Here is a 24160-nt window from a genome sequence, read left to right as displayed (position 1 = left end):
GGTCATTACCCAGACACTGTCCCTCTTTGGAAACTGGTCATTACTCAGACACTGCCCTTCTCTGGACACAGGTCATTATGCAGACACCGCCGCTATCTGGACACAGGTCATTACCTAGACACTATTCCTCTCTGGATACAGGTCATTACGCAGACATTTCCCCTCACTGGACACAGGTCATTACCCAGACTACCCCTCTCTGGACACATCATTAGCCAGACACTGGCCCACTCTGGACACAGGTCATTACACAGACACTACCCCTCTCTGGCAGTTAATTGACTGCAATTAGGGCTGGGTTGGATCTAAGTAGAATGGAAGATGATCAGTAATGGAGGCGTAGCACCAGCAGCCCTGGTGTTTGGAATGGAGATTCTCACTGTTACCTAAACTCAGCCCCTCTTAGTGTTTTGGAGAGATGAACAGAGCTACATGCCCCCTCTATGTGAATTCTCCTCAGTCTTTGATACTGCTCTGCCCATGGCCTTCCTGACCATCTTCCTTTCTCCCTTTCCTCTCCTCCCTGTAGAACTCCTTGGTAAGTTTCTCTCTTTTGTTTTCTCTCTCTCTCTCTTTCTCTCTCTCTCTCCCACTTTCCGTCGTTACCTCTCTCCCTCTCTGATACAGTTCCTGTTTCTCTTTGTGTCGTTCACACTGTGCATTCAATGTCTGTGCAAGTGCTACGATTGTATCAGGTTGTGCTGTGACATTGAATCCTTGCCACCCTTCGCTAGATCTTAGTCAGGCACAGGCTATGATGTTAGTTTTGTACCAGGTGGAATATGGCAGAGGGAGGATTAATCTGTAACAAATGCTTGCCTATATCTGCCCAGTGTGATGGGACTGTGTCGAGCAAATTTACCCTGTAACTAGCCTATCCTGTCCATGCTTTTGGAGTTCATTATTGGCAGCTCTATTCTGTGCCCAATCTATATTATTTTTAATTCCCAGCTTCTTCTCGCCCTGATTTTGAACCTTTCATTTCACTTTTTAATCATATCAGTAAAACATAACATTGCAGGGTGGAGGGGGCTTCACTCTGTGTGCAACCAGTACCCCGGTGGTGTGTGATGAGACTGTCTGGTGGGAGCTTCATTCTGTGTGTAACCAGTACCCTGGGAGTGAGTGATGGGATGGTGTGGAGGGAGCTTCACTCTGTGTATAACCAGTACCCCGGGAGTGCATAATGGAATGTGTGGAGGGAGCTTCACTCTGTGTGTAACCAGTACCCCGGTGGTGTGTGATGGGACTGTCAGGTGGGAGCTTCACTCTGTGTGTAACCAGTACCCCGGGAGTGCATGACGGAATGTGTGGAGGGAGCTTCACTCTGTGTGTAACCAGTAACCCGGGAGTGTGAGACAGGAGAGTGTGGAGGGAACTTCACTCTGTGTGTAACCAGTACCTCGGTGGTGTGTGATGGGACTGTCTGGTGGGAGCTTCATTCTGTGTGTAACCAGTACCCTGGGAGTGAATGATGGGATGGTGTGGAGGGAGCTTCACTCTGTGTGTAATTAGTACCCCGGGAGTGCATGACGGAATGTGTGGAGGGAGCTTCACTCTGTGTGTAACCAGTACCCCGGTGGTGTGTGATGGGACTGTCTGGTGGGATCTTCATTCTGTGTGTAACTAGTACCCTGGGAGTGAGTGATGGGATGGTGTGGAGGGAGCTTCACTCTGTGTGTAACCAGTACCCCAGTGGTGTGTGATGGGACTGTCTGGTGGGAGCTTCATTCTGTGTGTAACCAGTACCCTGGGAGTGAGTGATGGGATGGTGTGGAGGGAGCTTCACTCTGTGTGTAATTAGTACCCCGGGAGTGCATGACGGAATGTGTGGAGGGAGCTTCACTCTGTGTGTAACCAGTACCCCGGTGGTGTGTGATGGGACTGTCTGGTGGGAGCTTCATTCTGTGTGTAACTAGTACCCTGGGAGTGAGTGATGGGATGGTGTGGAGGGAGCTTCACTCTGTGTGTAACCAGTACCCCAGTGGTGTGTGATGAGACTGTCTGGTGGGAGCTTCATTCTGTGTGTAACCAGTACCCTGGGAGTGAGTGATGGGATGGTGTGGAGGGAGTTTACTCTGTATGTAACCAGTACCCCGAGAGTGTGTGATGGGACGGTGTGTAGGGTGCTTCACTCTGCGTATAACCAGCACCCGGGAAGTGTGTGATGGGACGGTGTGGCGGGAGCTTCACTCTGCATGTAACCAGTACCCCTGTAGTGTATGACAGGATGGTGTGGAGGGCACTTCACTCTGTGTGTAATCAGAACCCCGGGAGTGTATGACAGTACAGTGTGGAGGAAGCTTCAATCTGTGTATAACCAGAACCCCAGGAGTGAGTGATAGGATGGTGTGGGGGTAGCTTCACTCTGTGTGTAACCAGTAGCTCGGTAGTGTGTGATGGGCCAGTGTGGAGGGAGCTTCACTCTGTGTGTAACCCTTACCACGGGATTGTATAATGGGACGGTGGGGCGGAAGCTTCACTCCGTTTGTAACCAGTATCCCAGGAGTGTGTGATGGGATGGTGTGGAGGGAGCTTCATTCTTTGTGTAACCAGTAGCTCGGTAGTGTGTGATGGGACAACGTGAAGGGAACTTCACTCTGTGTGTACCCAGTACCATGTGATTTTGTGATGGGATGGTGTGGGGGGAGCTTCACCATGTGTGTAACAAGTACTCCGGGAGTGAGTGATGGGACGGCGTAGAGGCAGTTTCACTCTGTGTGTAACCAGAACCCCGGGAGTGTGTGATGGGATGGTGTGAACGGAGCTTTACTCTGTGTGCAACCAGTTCCCCGGGATTGTGGGATGGGATGGTGTGGAGGTAGCTTCACTCTGTGTGTAACCAGAACTCTGGGAGTGTGTGACGGTACAGTGTATAACCAAAACCCCAGGAGTTAGTGATGGGATGGTGTGGAGGGAGCTTCAATCTATGTGTAACCAGTAACTGAGAGTGTGTGAGTAGACAGTGTGCAGGGAGCTACAGTCTCTGTGTAACCAGTACCCTGGGAGAGTGGGGGTCAGGAAGGTGTGGAAAGAGCTTCAGTCTGTGTTTAACGAGTATCCCAGGAGTGTGTGATGGAACTGTGTGGATGGAGCTTCACTCTGTGTGTAACCAGTACCTGGGAGTGGGAAATGGGATAGTGTGGAGGGAGCTTCTCCATGTGTGTAACAAGTACTCTGGGAGTGTGTGATGGAACAGCATGGAGACAGCTTCACTCTGTTTGTAACCAGTATCCTGGGAGTGACTGATGGGCTGGTGTGGAGGGAGCTACAGTCTCTGTATAACCAGTACCCCGGGAGTGTGTGATGATACGGAGTGGTGGGTGCTTCGCTTTTTGTGTAACCAATACCCCGGAAGTGTGTGATGGGACAGTGTAAGGGAGCTTCACTCAGTGTGTAACCAGTACCCCAAGATTGTGTGATGGGACGGTGTGATGGGAGCTTCACTCTGTATGTAACCTGTACCCCAGGTGTGAGAGATGGGATGGTGTGGATGGAGCTTCACTCTGTTGGTAACCAGTAACCCGGGATTGTGTTTGAATGGAGTGTAGGGAGCTTCACTCTGCGTGTAAGCAGTTCCTCAGATGTGTGTAATGGGATGTTGTAGTGGGTGCTTCACTCTTTGTGAAACCAGTACCCTGGGAGTGTGTGACAGGACGGTGTGTATGGAGCTTCACTTCGTGTCTAACCAGTACCCCGTGAGGTGTGTGATGGGACAGTGTGGAGGGAGCTTCACTCTGTGTGTAACCATTACTCTAGGATTGTATGACAGGACGTTGTGGAGGGATCTCTCTGTGTGTAACCAGTACCCAGGGATTGTGTGATTGGACGGAGTGGACGGTGCTTCACTCTGCGTGTAACCAGTACCCCAGAAGTGTATGACAGGATGGTGTGGAGGGAGCTTCACTCTGTGTAACCAGTATCCCAGGAGTGTGTGATGGGACTGTGTGGAGGGAGCTTCACTCTGTGTATAACCAGAACCCCGGGAGTGATGGGATGGAGTGGATATAGGGAGCCAATGAGCTGCTGGCCAGGATAGGATGTTGCCTTGAATCTTGCTGGTCTCATCCTAGCACTTGATCTGCACATTGACTGTTCAAATCTTGTGAATTTTGTTTGCTGTTTGCTGCAGTCTGTGGGAACTGCCTGTCCCACTGTTTTCCCTCTGGCTGAAGTCAGGTTCGTGCATGATTCCCCAGATCGCAGTGGTGTCGGCTGTCTCTATCTTCAATGTCCCTTCTGCATGTTGGAATTTGTAATTTTCTGCTGCTCCAGGGAGGTTATGTGTATAATGCCTGTTATTACTGTCGTGTGTACCTGTGTTTTATGCCTGTTATTACTGTAGTCTCTATCTATGTACAGTGCTTTTTTTGTCACTGCAGGGTGCATCAGTCCACAGTGATTCTCATTGCTGATGGTGTATCTGTGCAAAATACTTGTTGTTGCCGTGGGGAGTAGCTGGGTCCATTTCTGTCACCTTCTTTCAGAAGCTTCCTTTTGTAGAGTCTGAAAACATCAGAGTTCCACCTTTTAAATCCTGCTCTGCGCTGACAAGTCAAACATTCGATGCCCACCCTCATTTAACTCTTGAGGAGCTGGTGGCAAGCGGCTGCATTACACCCTTATCCTCCGACGCCCTTGCTTCTGCTGCCCTCTGCAGATGGGCATGACTGTAGGCAGAGGAGAGAAGGAATTGCCTTCAACTGCGAATCCTCCCAATGGACAACGAGACGTCTCTGTCTCCAGCAACTGGGGACAAAGCAGCAGTGTCTGGAGTGACACAATCAACCTCCCACAGCACATAGAATGAGAGCTGTGCCATCTCCCATGATGTAACTTCAGCCTTCCTCTCAGCTCAACACCCTTACCTCTCACACCCAGAGAGATAAGGGGCTGCAGGAGCAGGGGAATCTCCAGCTTCTGCAGCTTGTACTTCGTGTCACTGTGCTGTCTCGCTGGGAAACTGAAAAGTGCAATCATTACTGGTCTAAATCTGGGGCTCCTTCCCCAACACCAGCCTTAGCACCACTCCTCAAAAGCAATTGGAGATGGCCTGTCAGTGCTTTGCCCAGTGATGCCCAGATCCTGAACACCAGGCCCCAAACCAGAGGCAATGCCACCTAAGATTCTGGTTGGTCAGGCTGAATCGCCTGCAGAGGACCATCCAGTCTCTCGCCAGGCCTATCAGAGTCCCTGACAGTATCAGTGGTGGCCTGCTGGTGGCAGATTCATTCTGCTCGGAGAACATCTCCATGGGTGCTGACTTCCCCTGTGGAACCTATGATCAGAAGCAGTTTTCCTGCCAGGTGAGGACACACTGGTGCAGGTGCCTGGGCGGGGTTTGGGGTCTGCGCACATTTCTCTCCATGTGGGGAGCTGCTCTGCCTCATGCAGACAGCCACAATTCCCCCTGTGCATCATTCTGTCCTTGCATCTTTGGATGGCGCCTTTCTCTTGTACAGGAGAGCAAGGATTACTCCACCTCTGGCCTGTCAGTGAGTTGGGTCACTGCCTTTCTCACAGCATCTCCAGTAGGCAGCGGACCCTTCCCCCACACCCCCTTCCATTCTCTTCCCCGAACCACCTCGCACCTACACACGCACGTGTACACACTCGTGCATGCCTACACACATGCACGCACACAAGTACACACTCATGTAAATCTCCCCCCCCACATACACATGCACACACTCGTGCACATCTACACACAAGCACACACTCACATGCATGCACACATGCACACTCATGTGCCTGCCCACACACACACACACACACACACACACACACAAACATACACATAAGCATGCCCGTGCGTATACACACACGCACACATTCATGGCCACAAATTCTCGTGCGCGCACACACACACATACGTACGCACATGTGCATACCCACACATGTACATGTGCACACACTCACACGTGAACTCACACACACGTACACATGTGCACCAACTCACGCACACACATGTACAGAGGTACACCTGCATACATTATTACACACTACAGGAAAGATGGGATTGAGCCCAAGAGGGTGGAGAAAAGATTGGCAAGGATGTTGCTGGGATTGGTGGGCTCGAGCAGTCAGAACTGGTCATCACAGTCCACACCGTGTACTTTCCTCACCATGGCCTTCTCGGTCATGCTCACCCCTCCCGGTGGTCAGTGCAGCCATTGGGAGCTCCCAGCGGACCTCCTAGCTCTGGTTACACTGCAATCTTTGTGTGCAAGTCCTCCTTCCTGTGCTGAACTAGACCCCTGCCCACCTTTGAGTGTTTGTGTGGAGAAACCCTAGCATTGTCTGTTCATGCTCCAGGTAAGGGGGACCTGAGGCCACAGGTGGAGAATGCCGTGCAGGATGTGAATGACATGTGTCTGCTGCTGGAGGAGATGGAGAAGCAAGCTGTGCGGAAGGCTCTGATCGAGGAGAGAGGCCGCTTTTGCACTTTCATCACCTTCCTGCATCCTGTGGTGGTAAGGAATCTTCCTCAGCATTCAAGGGCAGGGTTCGGGGGGGGGGGGGGGGATTGCGGGGTGGCGGGGGGCATTGCTCCAAAAGGTGGCTTCAGGTGGTGAAGAAGGTGAATGCAATGTTGGCATTCATATCCAGAGTAATAACATATAAAAGTAAAGAAGTAATGTTCAGACTCCACGGGGCCCTCGCGAGACATTACTTGGAATACCGTGTACAGTTTTAAGTGCCTTTTTTGAGAAAAGACATGCTGGCATTTGAGAGGATTCAGAGAAGATTTACTAGGATGATACCAGGAATGAAAGTACGTTTTCTCCTCCTTTGATGAAGGACACAAGCCCAAAACGTCAGTAATATATCTTTAACTTCGCCACATAAAGGACACAGTTTGACTTGCTGAGTTTCTCCAGCATTGTGTGTTTTTACTTCAACCACGGTGTCTACAGAATTTTGTGATTTACTTCCAGAATGAAAGGGTTAGCATATGGGGAATGATTGTTGGCTCTTGGACTGTACTCATTGGAGTGCAAAAGGATGAAGGGAGGCCTCATGCTGAAAGGCCTGGACAGAGTAGATGTGGCAAGGATGTTTCCCATGGTAGGGGAGTCGAGGACAAGAGGTGTCAATTTAAAACAGTGATGCGGAAAAATTGTGTTGGTCAACAGTGGAACTTGTTGCCACAGGTGACTGTGGAAGTGAGGCTTTTGAGTGTATTTAATGAAGAGATTGACAAGTACTTGATGAATCAGGGTTTCAAGGGAGGAGTCACGTGATGGAGTAGTGGCCGGTCGGGGAACTCCAGCCCTCTCCAGAAAAGTTTAAAAAAAACACAGAAAACACAAAGGCACAAACACAAAAATTAAAATAAAGTGAAAGTAAAGGTGGGAAGAAAATAGCAGCGAAGAAAGAAAAGTCGAAAGCAACGGGAAGAAGAGAAGAAGAAAAGACATCGGAAGAAGAAGGTGAAGGCCTTACCTGTCCGAGGAGGCCCGCCATGGAGAGAGAAACGGAGAGAGAAACCCGCTCCCTCAGGTCAGTCGAAGTCCCGAGCTCGGGACTACAAAAATGACTCGCGGAGCCAAGCAAAAATGCGCAACTGCGCATGACAAAAAAAACACTGACGGGAGGGGAGACCAGCTGAGGAGTCGATCTCCACAGCTGAGAATGACAGCTACAACACAACAACAAGAAGAGAACATAGAAAACAACGAGAACAAGAAAGAAGAGAGTAAAAAGAAATCAAGGAAACAACAGATAACCAACCCAGAGGAAGAAGAAGAAGAACACAGAGAAATGGAAGAAGAAGGGAAAAACAAGACAATGGATTTTTTTTTAAAGAATATATGGAATCAGTAAAAGAATGGCTATCACAAGAATTTAGTGAAATAAAAAGAAGAATTAAAAGTACAGAAGAAAAAATGAATAGATTAGAGATGGTCATGTCAGATATAGGAAAAAGAGTGGACAAGGTGGAAGAACGAGAAACAGCCGTAGAAATGGAAGGAGAGGACTTAAAAGAGAAATTAGAAGAATCTAATAAAAAAGTTAAGGAGACACAAGAGCTGTTAGCTCAGAAGATAGATATAATGGAAAATTATAATAGAAGAAACAATATAAAGATAGTGGGTCTTAAGGAAGATGAAGAAGGCAAGAATATGAGAGAATTTATAAAAGATTGGATCCCCAGGGTCCTAGGAAGACCAGAATTACAGGAAGAAATGGAAATAGAAAGGGCACATAGAACATTAGGCCCTAAACCACAGCCACAACAAAAACCAAGATCCATTTTAGTAAAATTCCTAAGATAAAATATATTGGAGAAAGCAATGAAGAAAATAAGAGAAGACAAAAAGCCACTGGAATACAAAGGTCAAAAAATTTTTTTCTATCCAGACATAAGATTTGAACTCCTGAAGAAGAGAAAGGAGTTTAATACAGCAAAAGTGATCCTATGGAAAAAAAGATATAAATTTATGCTAAAGTACCCAGCGGTACTTAAAATATTTATTCCAGGGCAGCAAAACAGACTATTCTCGGATCCGGAGGAAGCACGAAAATTTGCAGAACAACTACAAAACAGACAGAGAGCTGAAGACATGTAAGGAGAGCAAAAATGACCACGAACTATATGTATGTGTGTATATGGGTGTATAAATATATATATATATATGTGTGTGTGTGTGTGTGTGTGTGTGTGTGTGTGTGTGTGTGTGTGTATGTGTGTGCATGAGTGTATGCGTATTTACAGGAAAATATATAGAGTATAGATAAGAATTAATAAGGGAAAGAAAGGGAAGAGAGGAAGTAAGGAGGGAATTAAGAGAGTGACCTTTGTTGTATATGAAAATTAGAATCTGGGGGGGCTGGGTGGGGAGGAGTTACAGTCACTGCGAAATCAGTTGACGCTTGCGAGTGAATTCGCAAATCCAAATGGAGAGGGGAGATATGGTTGCCCGACAAGTGATAAAGGGCAACTCAGGAAGGGGAGGGGATAGTGGGGTTAAAGAAATTTTAGATAGGAGAATAAGGGAAATGTTTGATGTTTTAGAAATGTTGTCTTATAAAGTGTTCAAAACAAGAAAGCAGAAATGGATAAGAAGGAAAGGTGATGATGAGGAAACAGAAAGGAAAGATAAACAAAGTATGAAATGGCTATGTTGAACTATATGACTTTAAATATTAACGGAATACATAACCAAATCAAAAGGAAGAAACTGCTAAATTTACTGAAAAAAGAAAAAATTGATATTGCATTCGTGCAAGAAACACACTTAACTGAAATGGAGCACAAGAAATTAAAGAGAGATTGGATAGGACATGTAACAGCAGCGTCATATAATTCAAAAGCTAGAGGAGTAGCTATATTAATCAGTAAAAATGTACCAATTAAAATAGAAGAGGAAATAATAGATCCAGCAGGGAGATATGTAAAGATAAAATGTCAGATATATTCTGAGTTTTGGAATTTACTCAATGTATATTCACCTAACGAAGAAGATCAAAAATTTATGCAAGATATTTTTTTGAAGGTAGCAGACACGCAAGGGAACATACTAATAGGAGGGGATTTCAACCTTAATTTGGATTCAAACATGGATAAAACATGGAAAAAAATTAACAGAAAGAACAAAGTAACCAAATTTATAATTAAATCGATGCAAGAAATGCAACTTTTGGATATATGGAGGAAGCAACACCCAAAGGAAAAGAAATATTCATATTATTCGGGTAGACATAAAACATACTCAAGAATAGACCTATTCCTGTTATCGGCTCGCAAGCAAGACAAGTTAGAAAAACAGAATATAAACTAGAATATTATCGGACCACTCACCCCCGATATTGACAATAGAGTTAGAGGACATCCCTCCAAGAATGTATAGATGAAGATTAAACTCCATGCTACTTAAAAGGCAGGATTTTAGAGAATTAATTGAAAGACAAATTAAAATGTACTTTGAAATAAATACGGAATCAGTGAAAGATAAGTTTAAACTATGCCATGCAATGAAACCATTCATCAGAGGGCAAATAATAAGTTATGTAACCAAGATGAAGAAGGACTACAATCAGGAAACAGAGCAGTTAGAAAGGGAAATAGCAAATATAGAAAAAGAATTAGCAATGAAGGAAGACACAACTAAAAGAAGAGAATTGGCAAATAAAAAAATAAAATATGAAACACTACAAACATATAAGGTGGAGAAGAACATAATGAAGACAAAACAGAAATATTATGAACTCGGAGAAAAAACGCACAAAATTCTAGCATGGCAGCTTAAGACAGAACAAACTAAGAGAATGGTATTGGCATCAAGGAAAAAAGACAAACAAATCACATATAATCCAACGGAGATTAATGAAAACTTCAGAGAATTCTACGAACAATTATACCAAACTGAAAACGAAGGGAAAGAAGACAAAATAGATGAATTTTTAACTAAAATTTAACTACCAAAATTACAAATAGAGGAACAAAATAAATTAACAGAACCATTTGAAATAGTAGAAATACAAGAGATAATAAAAAAAACTACCAAATAATAAAACACCAGGAGAGGATGGATTCCCAATAGAATTCTATAAAACATTTAAAGATTTATTAATTCCTCCCCTCCTGGAAGTAATCAACCAGATTGATAAAACACAAAGCTTACCAGATTCATGAAAAACAGTAATAATTACAGTAATACCAAAGACAGGGAAAGATCCACTCGCACCAGCGTCATATAGACCAATACCTTTACTTAACACAGATTATAAGATAATAGCTAAACTATTAGCAAACAGATTAGCCGACTATGTACCAAAAATAGTAAATCTAGACCAAACTGGATTTATTAAAAAAAGATGAACAACAGACAATATTTGTAAATTTATTAACTTAATTCATGCAGTAGGAAATAAAACTCCAACAGTAGCAGTGGCCTTAGACGCAGAGAAGGCCTTTCACAGAGTAGAATGGAATTATTTATTCAAAGTACTACAAAAATTCAGTTTACCAGAAAAATATATTAATTGGATTAAAGCATTATATAAGGGGCCATTGGCGAAAGTGACAGTAAATGGATATATATCAAAACAATTTAAATTAAGCAGATCAACAAGGCAGGGATGCCCACTATCGCCCTTATTGTTCGCATTAGCCATAGAACCACTAGCAGAACTGATAAGAACAGAAAATAAAATAAAAGGGATAAAAATAAAAGACAAGGAATATAAAATCAGTTTATTTGCAGATGACATTATAGTATACTTAACAGAACCAGAAATATCAATAAAAGAATTACATAAGAAATTGAAGGAATATGGAGAAGTGTCGGGGTACAAGATTAACACAAATAAAAGTGAAGCAATGCCAATGAATAATGCGGATTTCTCAAAATTTAAGAAAGAATCACCATTCAGATGGCAAATGCAAGCAATACGATACCTAGGTATACAAATAAATAAAAACCTCGGCCATCTATATAAACTCAATTATTATCCACTAATGAAAAAATTACAGGACGACTTAGAGCATTGGAAAGACTTACCACTAACACTAATAGGAACGATAAACTGTATTAAAATGAACATTTTCCCAAGGATACAATACCTATTTCAGGTATTGCCAATACACTTGACAGAGAAATTCTTCAAGGAGTTAATGAAAATAATTAGGAAATATTTATGGAAAGGGGGGAAATCGAGGATAGCACTAGATAAATTAACAGAATGGTATAAACAAGGAGGCTTACAACTGCCAAACGTAAAAAATTATTATAGAGCGGCACAATTAAGATACCTATCAGATTTTTATCAAACAAGGGAAAAGCCAGATTGGACTAGATAAAATAGGGGAGAAGATACCCGAACATATATTATATAAATGGGATGAAAAATTGGTACAACGTAGGAATTCTCCAGTATTACATCATCTGCTCAATATTTGGAAGAAGATTCATGTAGAAAGGAATAAAACAAATTACCAACTACCAAAACTAATACTGACGCAAAATCAGCTAATCCCTTTTACAATAGATAACCTTTCCTTTAGAGAATGGGAGAAAAAAGGGATCAAAAGAATAGAAAATTGCTTGTCAGGAAATAAATTATTATCCTTTGAACAAATGAAGGATAAACATAATATAACTCACGATACAGTGTTGGCATACTACCAACTGAAATCCTACTTGAAGGACAAATTGGGAAGCAGTCTGAGGTTACCAGAGGGAAGTAATTTTGAATATGTGATTACAGACACAATGATAATCAAAAAATTTATAACAAATATGTATATTAAACTACAAGAAAAGGAGAACGAGGAAACAAATAGTAAAACTAAACAAAAATGGGAACAAGATCTAAACATAAAGATAAAGAATGAAACATGGGAGAAGTTATGCTCAGGAACTATGAGAAATACAATAAATACGAGGTTGTGTATGATACAATATAACTGGATACACCTCAAAAGTTAAATAAATGGGACCCAACAGTATCTGACAGATGTTTTCACTGTAAAAAGGAAATGGGAACAACAATTCATGCAATCTGGACATGTGAGAAAGTGAAAAAATTTTGGGAAGATCTAAACCAGATATTAAATAAAATCACAAAAAGCAATATACCAAAAAACCCAGAGATCTTCCTCCTAAGTAACATAAAAAACAAAGAATTTGGACTTGATTTGGATGGTGCACAAAAAAGATTTGTTAGGATAGCCCTAGCTGTAGCAAAAAAATGTATTATGTCAGCCTGGAAATTAGAAGATAACTGAGAATACAACAATGGTATACAGAAATGAATAAATGTATTCCATTAGAAAAAATAACCTATAATTTAAGAAATAATATTACAATATTTGAACAAATATGGGAGCCATACATGAAATACAATAGAGAAAACCTACCGGGGACATCTACCACCTAAAATGACAGAAGGAGAAGGGAATGAAAAGAATTGACTCAGTGGAAATTCTTGTTTGTTTTTATTGAGTGACAACATTGTTTGACGGGTTTAATGTATCTCAGATTCTGAACTTTAAATGAATGGGAGGGGAGGTAGGGAGGGTGGGATGGGAAGGGGGGGGAGAAAACGAAAAGGAAAATGTACGTATCTTGATCAAAGTGGTTTATAGTGTGGAAAATAAAAAAGTTTAATAAAAATCAGGGTTTCAAGGAGAAGGCTGGGAAGTGGGGCTGAGTGGGAGAATGATCAGGATGGCGGAGCAGACTCAATGGGCTAATGGGCCTTCTGCTCCTATATCTTGTAGTGTAGGGTTTAAAATTATTTTGAAGAGTTTTGATCAGACAGAATAGAAACTACCCATAACGTTACCATCTCCCAGTAAATCCTAAATCAAAGGGTTGTATGGTTAGCAAAGAGGTTAGTGCAATGCTATTACAGCACTAGTGGCCCGGGTTCAAATCCACCGTTGTCTGTAAGGAGTTTGTTCATTTTCTCCATGACTGTGTTCCTCTGGGTGCTCCGGTTTCCTCCCACTTTCCAAAGTTATACGGGGTTAGGAGGTTAATTGGTCACGTGGGTGTATTTGTGCAGCATGGGCTTGTAGGCTCCGATCTGAAGCATCAACTGCTCTTTTTCTCCCACCGATTCTGCTGTGTTCCTCCAGCAGGTTGAGTTCAGGGGTTAAAACCAGTCTGTTGCTGCATCAGGGGTTAGCAGGTTTGGGTTGGACTGTGGAAGGCTGACTTCATTCTGTATTTGGGTGTGAAGCGTTGTGAATGGCTGTCTCTGGGGCAGGTTCCTGTGGGCAGGAAAGGGAGAGAGCAGCCAGTTTGTTGTCAGGTTTAAACCACTGTGTTTCTCCAGGATGGGGAGATTGCGATGCTGGGTGAGATCACACATCTCCAGGCAATTATTGATGATCTCATCATCCAGACAGCAGAACCACACAAGCTGCCTCCAGCCAGTGAGCAGGTAAGGGGAGACGGCAGTAGGCATTCAGCCTGCCGCACTTTCTTCCGTTTCTTGTGATATTCTTGTGGTGGACGAATAGGTGCATGTGCATTGTGTGGGTGCCTGATTGCATGGGTGGGTGGATGTTTGTGTCGGTGGGTTCAGGTTCAAGCAGCTTGGTGTAGCAGTTAGCACAACACCTATACAGTGCTAGCGATGGGGTCCGGACCGGGGTTCGAATCCCGCACTGTGTTTGAAGAGTTTGTATGTTCTCCCCATGTCTGCATGGGTTTTCCCTGGGGGATCCAGTTTCCTCCCACCATTTGAAACATGTCGGAGGAGTAGGGTAATTGGAGGTAAGGGGCGACATGGACTCATGGGCCAAAATGACCTGTTACTGCGCTGTATGCCTGAATAAATATTGTTGCGTGTATCAAGCTGGAGAAGTAGTTTTGTGAGCTGACCAGTGGACACCTCTTATGTCGTCGACAAGTGATTGAATGATTGGAAGCATGCACGGGGTGGGTGTGTACTTGCTTAGATGGTGGTCGGTGTTATGTGGGAGAGTGGATGTGTGGCAGTGTACATGCATGAAAGGGTTGATGTGTGGACATGAATGGTTGGGTGGGTGCATGTGAATGTGAGTATGCATTTAAGGGGCATCAGCACAGCTCAGATGCAAAGAGCATGTGACATCGCATCACAGAGCAGTCCCATCAAGGGCTGTGGTTTCTGTTGGCTCAGATCTGAGTTCAGGCTATGAACTGGTATAGATATCTCCCCAGCTATTGACCAGAATGGACACGATCCCATCTATAGGCTGATATATATTTATGACCCCAACTATTGGGCGGTGTAAACGTAACCCCAGCCAATGGTTTGTTCAAGTCTATGAACAGGTACTCAACCATTTGTCTTCCCCCACCTGCCATAGACTGGACTACCCTGGATTAGCAATCTCAGTCTCAGCCCTGAGCCCTGCGTTGAACCCATGGATAAGACTGAGCAGTGCAGAGGGCACCTTGCCCTGTGTTTAACTGTGATACATGATTTGGGGACTGTGGCAGCGCTCTGTTCCTGACACACTCTCCCTGAGCCCATGTGAGTGTGTCTAGTCACCTGATTTGGAAGCCCTTCCAATCCCAGCACCTGCCCTCTTGGTCTGAACAACTGAACCCATCGTTCTGCCACATTTCCTGCCTCAAACAGGGGTATATCAGAGGGTATATTGTTTCCCAAATATCACTGCAAGTGTCTCATGGGTAGATTTGACAACTTGAGGGGATAAAGCTAGAGGAAAGAGACTTTGGGTATCAGGTGAGAGGATTGGAGGAGATGTGATCTTCTCCCTTCCCCCAGAGAGTGGTGTGTTCTGGATTATACTGCTGGTGGGTGTCCAGATGAGCACGTGAATCGTTCGAGTATAAAAGCCCTGCTGCTATGTGCCCTGGGTCTACCTTGTGGAGAGAATGAGACTGTAAACAGTCAGGAAAGGTTAGGGCAGGTTTGCTGCCTTCCAGTTACACCAGAGTACACCTGACACTTCACTGACAGACAGCAGAAACAGAAATTCCTCACCATGCTGAAAAATGAGATGAATACTGTTACAAACTAACTGACTGTTACTACACAGGAATGGCAGATGGTGGTAAATTCAAAATAATCATTTTTAACTAAACATAAAATTTCTTACTTATCTCTAAACCTAGGTCTAAATTTAACCCCAAACTTAAAATGTGTGTGATTTTAAAGTCCAAAACCATTGCAGTTTAAACGTGAGTCTAAAAAGTCAGTTTTAAAGTCCAGTTTCAAACTTCTTAACCATATAACCGTTTACAGCACGGAAACAGGCTATCTTGGCCCTTCAAGTCCGTACCGGTTCACTTGAACAACTCCACTCGCTCCTCCGCAAACTCCTGAGGAAGTAGAGGCTTTCTTTCATGTCTCACATCACATCTTGTTGAACTTCAGGATCTTTTTAAAATTGTGGTTTGGAAGCAAGAGCGAAGCACCCGATTTCTTTCAAACTTGTGCGTCTTTTGATGAGTTGTCTTTGAGAGAGAGATTCTTCTCACAAGTGTTTTCACCAGTTTCCCCTTTATCTCATTAGGGTTGTGGAACTGTGATTTTCCTGATGATGTCTTTCTCAAACAGGAGTTTAAAATGAGACAGCCTCTCTTTTTTTAAAAGAGCAGCCAAAAGTGTTATTACTTATTTAAAAGCCACTTATGTTGCTTATCTCCTATGATAAGGATGATATAATCTCCCTCTCTTTCTGGAGATTACTGCTTCGACTCTGCCTTGTACAGAATAGTCAAGTTTCTTCAGTTCTCTTCATTCTCCTGAATCAAAATGTCTGATTTCTTCAGTACTATGGGTCTCTCATATCATGTGACCTGACATTGTTTCGATGCCCAATAACGAGCCAGGTAACACGGAGAATTCTTCAAGAAGTAAAACCTTAATTCATAAGTAAAGGCTAAGGCAGTCAGAGGATAAATCCCTAAATCTCTGCTGAACACACATAGAGCTCTAATTCTAACCTTGCTTGTACAATCCATCATTCTCCAATCTTATCCGTGTGTCGATTCCGGACAGTTCGTCATTCTCCTTATCTCAAGCTCTATGTAATTTCTTTAGCTTGCCACTATTAGTTGTTTATCTTATCAGATCTCAAACCACGTGTTTTTACTGTCTTTTGCCACGCTTATCTTTCACCCCAGTCTCTTATCAGTGGCTACTGGGGTCCAAACCACTTGTCCTGCTACAGTATCACCACCCTTATCTTTTGGTTACATAGATACATACCAGATACAGACCAGATAAAAAGTAACATCATCCATAGTAAACAAAATAACTTGCCTAACAGGATACCTAAGCATCCCTAGCAATACAGAATAAAATGTAAAATTGTTTAAGAGTATAAAATGTTACAAAAATAATGGGCTACATAGTAATGGGTTAATTAATGCATACATAATGAATAGCATATAGGTACATATATTTCCCCCTTTGAGACCTAAATGGTCTCACATGAAGAGAGAGAAGACAAAGAACTGCACACACAAGAGGTCGGATTAAACTAAAATAAATATCCCTAAAACTTGGTTATTTGCAAAATTTCATGCTCTCCCACTTCCTGGGCAACTGAGCCAAAAACCTATCCCTTCATGTCTGGGACAGGAAAAAAGACTCATGAACCCTTACAGACTATTTTCAACTTCCTTGCACTTTTCTTGAATATTTTGTTTTTCTCTTCCTCCCCCTCTCTCTCTCCCTCCCCCTCTCTCTCTCCCTCCCCCTCTCTCTCTCCCTCCCCCTCTCTCTCCCTCCCCCTCTCTCTCCCTCCCCCCCAGTCTCTCTCCCCCCCAGTCTCTCTCCCCCCCAGTCTCTCTCACCCACCAGCAGTATAATCCAGAACACACCACTCTCTGGGGGAAGGGAGAAGATCACATCTCCTCCAATCCTCTCACCTGATACCCAAAGTCTCTTTCCTCTAGCTTTATCCCCTCAAGTTGTCAAATCTACCCATGAGACACTTGTTGGGGGCCTTTTTCCACAAGATTCTGATCCGATAACCTGCAGGAGCATTGGAAACTGTTTTGTTGCTGCACACACCAGGATGGACTTGAGGAGGGGGATAAAACAACACAAGTGAAACAATCAACTATCAGCGATTACTGCAATCTTGGTAATCCATGCTCCTCAACCCCCTAGTTTGCTTTTTAGCCAATCAAAGAACTGATGTCCAAATCCTGCATTTTGTTTAACTTCTTTCCTTAAATTTGTTATTTTATCCATTGCCTTGGTAAAGGATTCTTCTGGATTCGTGTTGTCAGGTATAAAAGTACAACAGTGTTCTCCAAAAAGGACATACACACCCCCCTTTTTCTGCTAGTAGCCAGTCTAAAGCCTGCCTATTCTGCAAGTTGCCTCCAACTACTCTCCGAAAGCAGAGAGCGCTTCATCCGTGTAATAAATAAATCTCTGTTGGTTATAATAGTTGATCCATTCTGCACTTTTAGCAGGTGTTACCTAGAAGAACACGGTCTCGAGTCCCGCACCAATTTCATTTCTGGCTTTAAACTCGTTTGGGATACCCCTTGGTTGCCCTATGGCATCAATTGTAACTGCCAGATCAGGGACATACTCTCTCTTTTCCCGTTGAAAGAACTGCTCTTGTGGAGTATCAAATTGTATCATTGGGGATACCACGATGTCCTGTATTATCATCACATGTGTGTGCAAGTACCTTGCCAGTCAAAAGGAAGTGTTGATCTTTATCCCCCTTTGGCACCACACTTCCAGCATGTGCCTGGATTTCTTCAGGCTGATAGGCACCCCATCCCTGGCTCTACCTCCTGACTTCTCCATGTGTTTATACAATTTCCTTCAAAGTGACCAACTAAGGGACCAGTGCTAATCCGTATATAACATTCATAATTCAAGTGTCTCTGTACCTTAACTCGAGAATGTCTGGCTTCCTTTATTAGTGGCCCAAGGCCTACTATAGCTGCATTTCTTGCTCAGTGTATCAATTTGGCCCTTACTATATTGTGAAGATGCTTGGGTTAGCATACACCATTGAGGGCAATAGGGTGCTTCACCTCCACATTTGTCGTAACTCGTGCTTCTCATAGTTTAGCATGTTGTTCTTCATGATTTAGTGTCCACTGAGAATAGATGGACGTATTATAGGGCATGGGTACTACATACCGTACTGGCTCTGCCTTGGAGCAGAGATAACAGCTCTTCCTGACCATTGTTGCTGCTGTGTAATTTGCCCATTGATACCAGGGGTTATTTTATACTTGTGACCATGATGAGAAGTTAGATTCTACACTCCTCACTTTCCTAATTTTATATGTCAATTTTTGTGGTGTATTACCAGGCCAAATCTGCCAAATTGATGGTTTCTAGATCCGCACATGGGTGAGCAGGTGTTTCTTCAGTGTCGCTGGTTATGCCCAAACCGCCCTCGCCCACACGAGCAGGAGAAAATTTCCCACAGATTCATCCCCGCTGCTTCCAGTGGCTCCAAAACCCTCACTTACTACTGGACTGAATCCTTGCGGGGAGGTATCACTAGTTGAATCCTCCTGTTTCTCCTCTTTCGTCCCTTCCCCACTTCCGCAATGATCTAGTCCATGGGCTTCTGAAATGAGTACAGTCAACAAAGGGGTGGGAGCTACCCACAAAGCTTCAAACTTTCCGAGTTCTGCTTAGCACCCCTGTCTCCACATTGTCTGCTCTGCTAAAGTCGCCTTACCTTGCATTTCAATTTCATCCTCCTGTGTGGGTTCTGGATCCAGGCTCACCTGAGGTGCAATAACACCTGAATCACTCCCAGAGGCCTTTTTGGCTGCTTCATCCGCAGCCTGATTTACCTTTGTTATTACATCATTTCCTTTCTTAGGTGTCTGACATTTAACAATAGCTAGGGTTCTGGGCTTTGTTAATGCTTTTATTAAATCTGAAATCTCCTGAAAATATTCTCCATTGGATTTCTTGAAACTGCCCCAAACAAATGACACACTCCATGAGCATATGCGGAATCTGTATAAACAGCAACTTTTCGCCTTCCATCATTTCACATGCTGCTGTTAAAGCCTTAATTTCTGCCAACTGGGCTGAAGAAGGTTGTGGGCAAGCTTCCATTCTGATTACCCTAAAGACTGACTGATCCTGTTGTACCTACATGATTTCCCTTATGCTCCCTATAACTAGAGCCATCCATAAACAAGACCTCTTGTCCGCATCCTCCAATGGTTCAGACTGCAAATCTGCTCTTAATTTAGCAAATGTCATAGTCCTGGGGACTATAACATAATCATGGGATTCTCCCTCATGACCAAGCGGGACATAATTTGTGGTCAGTAACATTTAGAATGCCATTATTCTAGCTGGAGTTAACACAAACTTTCCCCTTTCCAAAAGTTCTGTTACCTTATGGTGTGTGTAGAAGATGACAGGATAGCCCAAAGTCCTAGATGATGCCTTCTTATATGCATAGTGTAATGCAGCCAATCCCTGGTAACAGGGTAGGTATCCCTGGGCTACCTCAACCAACCTTGTACTATAGTATGCTATTGGCTGTTTTGCCTTTCCTACTCCTGTCTCCTGCATTAGTACCGCAGCAGCATAGCCCTCCTGCCTGCTGAACACATACAGGTGAGAAACCTTCTTGTAATAGGGCAGGGCCAGAGCTGGGGCTGACTGCAATTCCTGCTTAATGGTATTAAAAGCTATCTCTGCCTCCTCATTCCACTGCAAGATATTCCTCAGGTTTGTGTTTCCTGCTTCCTTCATTATTTTTCTTAATGAGATCACAATTTCAGCATATTCTCCATTCCAGTCTGAACTGTATTTTGTCATTCCCTGAAATTTCATCATCTGCCCTACTCTCTGGGGTTTAGGAGCCTTTGTTATCGCCTCAATCTGGTCTCGTGCTATGACCTTTGCTCCTTTCGATGTCAGTCTGCCCAGGTATTCCATCTGTTGCTCACAAAATTGCAGCTTTTTTCTGGACATCTCGTAGCCTCCATATGCTAGTTTCTCCAAAAGGGTTATAGGGTCTTGATCACACTGCTCCTATCCAAAACACATTGGCCTTTCTAACATCCTGCATCATTAACTGAGCACTCATTCCTTCCATGTTCAATCCCTTTCTGGTACATTCTAGTTTTAACAGGGCATCTCTGCCCAACAGGTTGACTGGCATTCCTTTAGACACTAATATTGGCAGTACTATTTCCTTATTGGCCATTTCCAGACGTACTGGGGCTGTGTATTGTGTTAACTGTGTTTTCCCCAAGAACCCTACAGTGTTAACAAATTTTCCTGACATGGGAAGGTGGGAGTGGACTGTGATTGTACACAAGTATATGTGGCTCCAGTGCCTATCATTATTTGGTGTTAACTGCCCCAGTAAATTAACCTGAACCATGGGTTCTTCTTCCGCCTCCCGTGTTATCATTGGATAATGTCCTTCCTCATCCAGGTTCTATGGGCACCCCTAGTACCCTGCATAGAGGTTCACCAGTCTGGCTGGACCTGCTGGTGCTGGTGGTGGGTTAAAGTACTGTTCTCTCCCCTGGATTCGCGTGGAAATGGAGTGGGCCATGGATTGTGTGGGCAGTTTCTTTTAACACGTCCCTGCTGGTTACAACCCCAGTACAACCTTTCACTTTCTCTATCCTCCTGCCTTTTCCCTGCTCCCTTCTGCCCATCGCCTCTCTGCCATCCTCCTCCTTGGAGGCTCCAATTCTGTCTGGGCTATTGTTTAGCCTTAAACGATTCCTGATGGGGCATTTGAGGAAACGCTCCTCCAAAGACATTAATCACTGGCTTGGGATTCTCTGGCCCCTGTCTGGCTCTGCTGTAGGTCTCGTTACCTTCTGGCATATCACTCATTTCAGTGGTCACACCAAGTCTGTTGTTACAGGCGGCATCTTTTTGCCTTTTTCACGCTCCTTCTTTTTGAGCTCTTCCAGCTGCATTTGTGCCTGCTTTCTTTGCACCTCTTCCTGCTGTTCTGCTAGTTTCTTTTTGTCTCTTAGGTATTTTTCAACCGCATGAACTAGATAATCTCTGAACTGTGGGTGAGATACAAATGTTAGTCCTGCCACCTCCTCTAGTCTAGATTTGACTGGAGAGGGCATTGCATCCACAGCAGCAGTTCGGAATATAGTGATCATTAACTGTTACCTTCCACCTCCTGTTCCATTTCAAGCCTCCACCTTTTCAGTTGGTTTTCCAGATATGCCGCTGGATTCTCAGCGTCTCCCATTGGGTCCCTTCTTAACACTTTGAGGATCAAAGCCAGCACCTTCAGTCATTGGATTGTCCGCCACATTCTGTATGCCAGTCAACTCCATTATTTCTCTTAGTTTGGAGGTTCCCACCACCTTCACCAGCAGTGCCTTTAAATCTACCACAGCCCTTATTCACTTTCCTGCCCCTTCATGTATGCTGGGTAACCTATTCTTCAGCCCTTCCAGGGAACATACTGTGTCTGTCCTGCTCTCATTACTAACAATGGTAGTATGGTTTTTTTTCTGCCTCCTGTGTTTCTTGTGATTCTTTTTGTAACCTCCTGCCCACCTTACTACAACCTCGCGTCAATTGACTCTCTGGTTAGTCCTTTTTCTCTGCCTATATGCCAAGAATCAACTGTTCTGAAGCTTTGCCCACTCCTCCCTACATGTCGCTCTCTCTCATTTTCATGCTGCGGGTATTTTTCGTAGCCCCTTCTCATTCTTAGCTCCTGCAATCTTCCTTCTATCTTTCTTCCTGTAACACTCTCTCTCTCTCTCTCTCTCTCTCTCTCTCTCTCTCTCTCTCTCTCTCTCTCTCTCTCTCTCTCTTTCTGTCTTCTCCTTTCTCTGTATTCACTTATTTATTCTATGTTGTTATAGGTTGCAAATTCTCCCTCTATTTCTTCCATACCTTTCACCACTGGGCACTGCTTTAACTCTGGATAGGGAGGGGGGTTTACAAGATTTTCTAATCTGGAGTATAGGCTAGGTGTTTCTGCCTGGTTTTCTCATGTAATTTTTCCAATTCTACCTCCTTCTTCCTTAACCATTGAAACTGCCTGTTTTGCTTCTCTCAGCCTTTCTTTCTCCCTCTGCCCTATCTTTGGCTTGGCTTCGCGGACGAAGATTTATGGAGGGGGTAAAAGTCCACGTCAGCTGCAGGCTCGTTTGTGGCTGACAAGTCCGATGCAGTATAGAGCTTTAATATTTCCATCTCTATCTCTCTTTTATGTTGTGTCTCTGATTTGTGTCTGGCTTTGTGATTTTTAATTAACGCCTCCATCTCATCACACATTTATGTCAAAAGTACCTTCCCTTGGCCAGAGGGTTAACAGTTTTTTTGTTCTTTTTCCCACTTTTCTGATATTCTTTTAATATTATTTTTAGATACTGGGAATTTTTTACCTAATATTTCAGCTGCAGTTGCTTTATTCATTTCACCTTTTTGTTCAGCACACATCATCACTCAGTCCAGCTGCAATTTCTGTTTCCGTCCTGTCTACTCTTGTAGTCACTATTGCTATATTATGCTACTTCTACTTTTTCCCTAATACTTTGTGGTTTTAAATTATCCAATTGATCCAAATTTTATCTAACTTACATGTTCTGCCCATGCAAACCCCTACTCACTTAGGGCTGTATCTGCAGAATGTCTCCTGCCTCTGCAGTCTCCTACTCACTTAAGGCAGTATCCGTAGGATGCCTTGTCCGTTCAGAACTCTACTCACTTAGGGCAGTATCCATGAGGGCTTACCAACACCATGTGGAATTTCTCTCTTAATCACACTTCCGCTATTATTACTCACCCTGCGCAGTTTTCATGACCAATTCTCTGCGCCTACTTTTGGGTTAGTTTTGTCACCAGGTTCTTTGGATCAGAGAGACTCTTCGACTGTCATTTGGCACTTCTGTGTCCCCAGTGACCTCCCTTTCCCAACAGATTATAGTCCGAATTAAAAGCGAAAACCACTTACCTATCTGTTGGTCCCGAGAGGGTCCACAAGGGGCTGGAAAGCATCCTTGACCAGTTGCCTCTTTTAACCATATAACCATTTACGGCGCGGAAACAGGCCACATCGGCCTTTCGAGTTCATACCGGTTCACTAGAACAACTCCACTAGCTCAAACCTCCCGCTCACCGCCAATTACCCTCCAACCCCCTCACCTCCATGTACACATCCAACTCTTAAATGACAGAAAGGACCCTGCCACAACTATTGGAAGTTCATTCCATTCTGCCACCACTCATTGAGTGAAAAAGCCACCTCTAATATTTCTCCTAAAGTGATACAATATAATTGGTTACACAGGCTATATATCACACCCCAAAAGTTAAATAAATGGGACCCAACAGTATCAGACAGATGTTTTCGCTGCAAGAAGGAAACAGGAACAACAGTACATGCAATTTGGACATGTGAGAAAGTGGAAAAGTTTTGGGAAGATCGAAATCAGGTATTAAATAAAATCACAAAAAGCAACATTCCAAAAAATCCAGAGATCTTTCTTCTAAGTAATACAAGAACTAAAGAATTAGGCCTCAAACTAGATGAAGCGCAAAAAAGATTTATTATGATAGCCTTAGCTGTAACAAAAAAATGTATAATGTTTCTGATGAGTCTCTTTCCAATCCTGCTCAGAGGGCCAAATTTGTCATGATGTTTCCATATAACCATATAACCACTTACAGCACAGAACAGGCCAGTTCGGGCCTGCAAGTCCATGCCGTAACAAATTCCCACCCTCCT

The 24160-nt window shown here is 43.7% G+C and overlaps 1 protein-coding gene across 9 annotated transcripts in view; it reads left to right on the top strand.

The window, feature by feature from the left end:
- mtss1lb (MTSS I-BAR domain containing 2b) overlaps window positions 1-24160 on the top strand; it is a 229804-nt gene that overhangs the window by 155027 nt on the left and 50617 nt on the right. For all 9 annotated transcript variants that reach the window (XM_069900991.1, XM_069900987.1, XM_069900994.1 and 6 more), the window contains 2 exons: window positions 6316-6473; window positions 13789-13896. In XM_069900991.1, coding sequence (XP_069757092.1) covers window positions 6316-6473; window positions 13789-13896 — 266 coding nt within the window. The remainder of the gene's footprint in view (window positions 1-6315; window positions 6474-13788; window positions 13897-24160) is intronic.

Source organism: Narcine bancroftii, chromosome 10 (assembly GCF_036971445.1).
Source record: "Narcine bancroftii isolate sNarBan1 chromosome 10, sNarBan1.hap1, whole genome shotgun sequence".
NCBI lineage: Eukaryota > Metazoa > Chordata > Chondrichthyes > Torpediniformes > Narcinidae > Narcine > Narcine bancroftii.
Note: the sequence above shows the minus strand (reverse complement) of the source record. Positions and strands in the feature narration are given on the sequence as shown.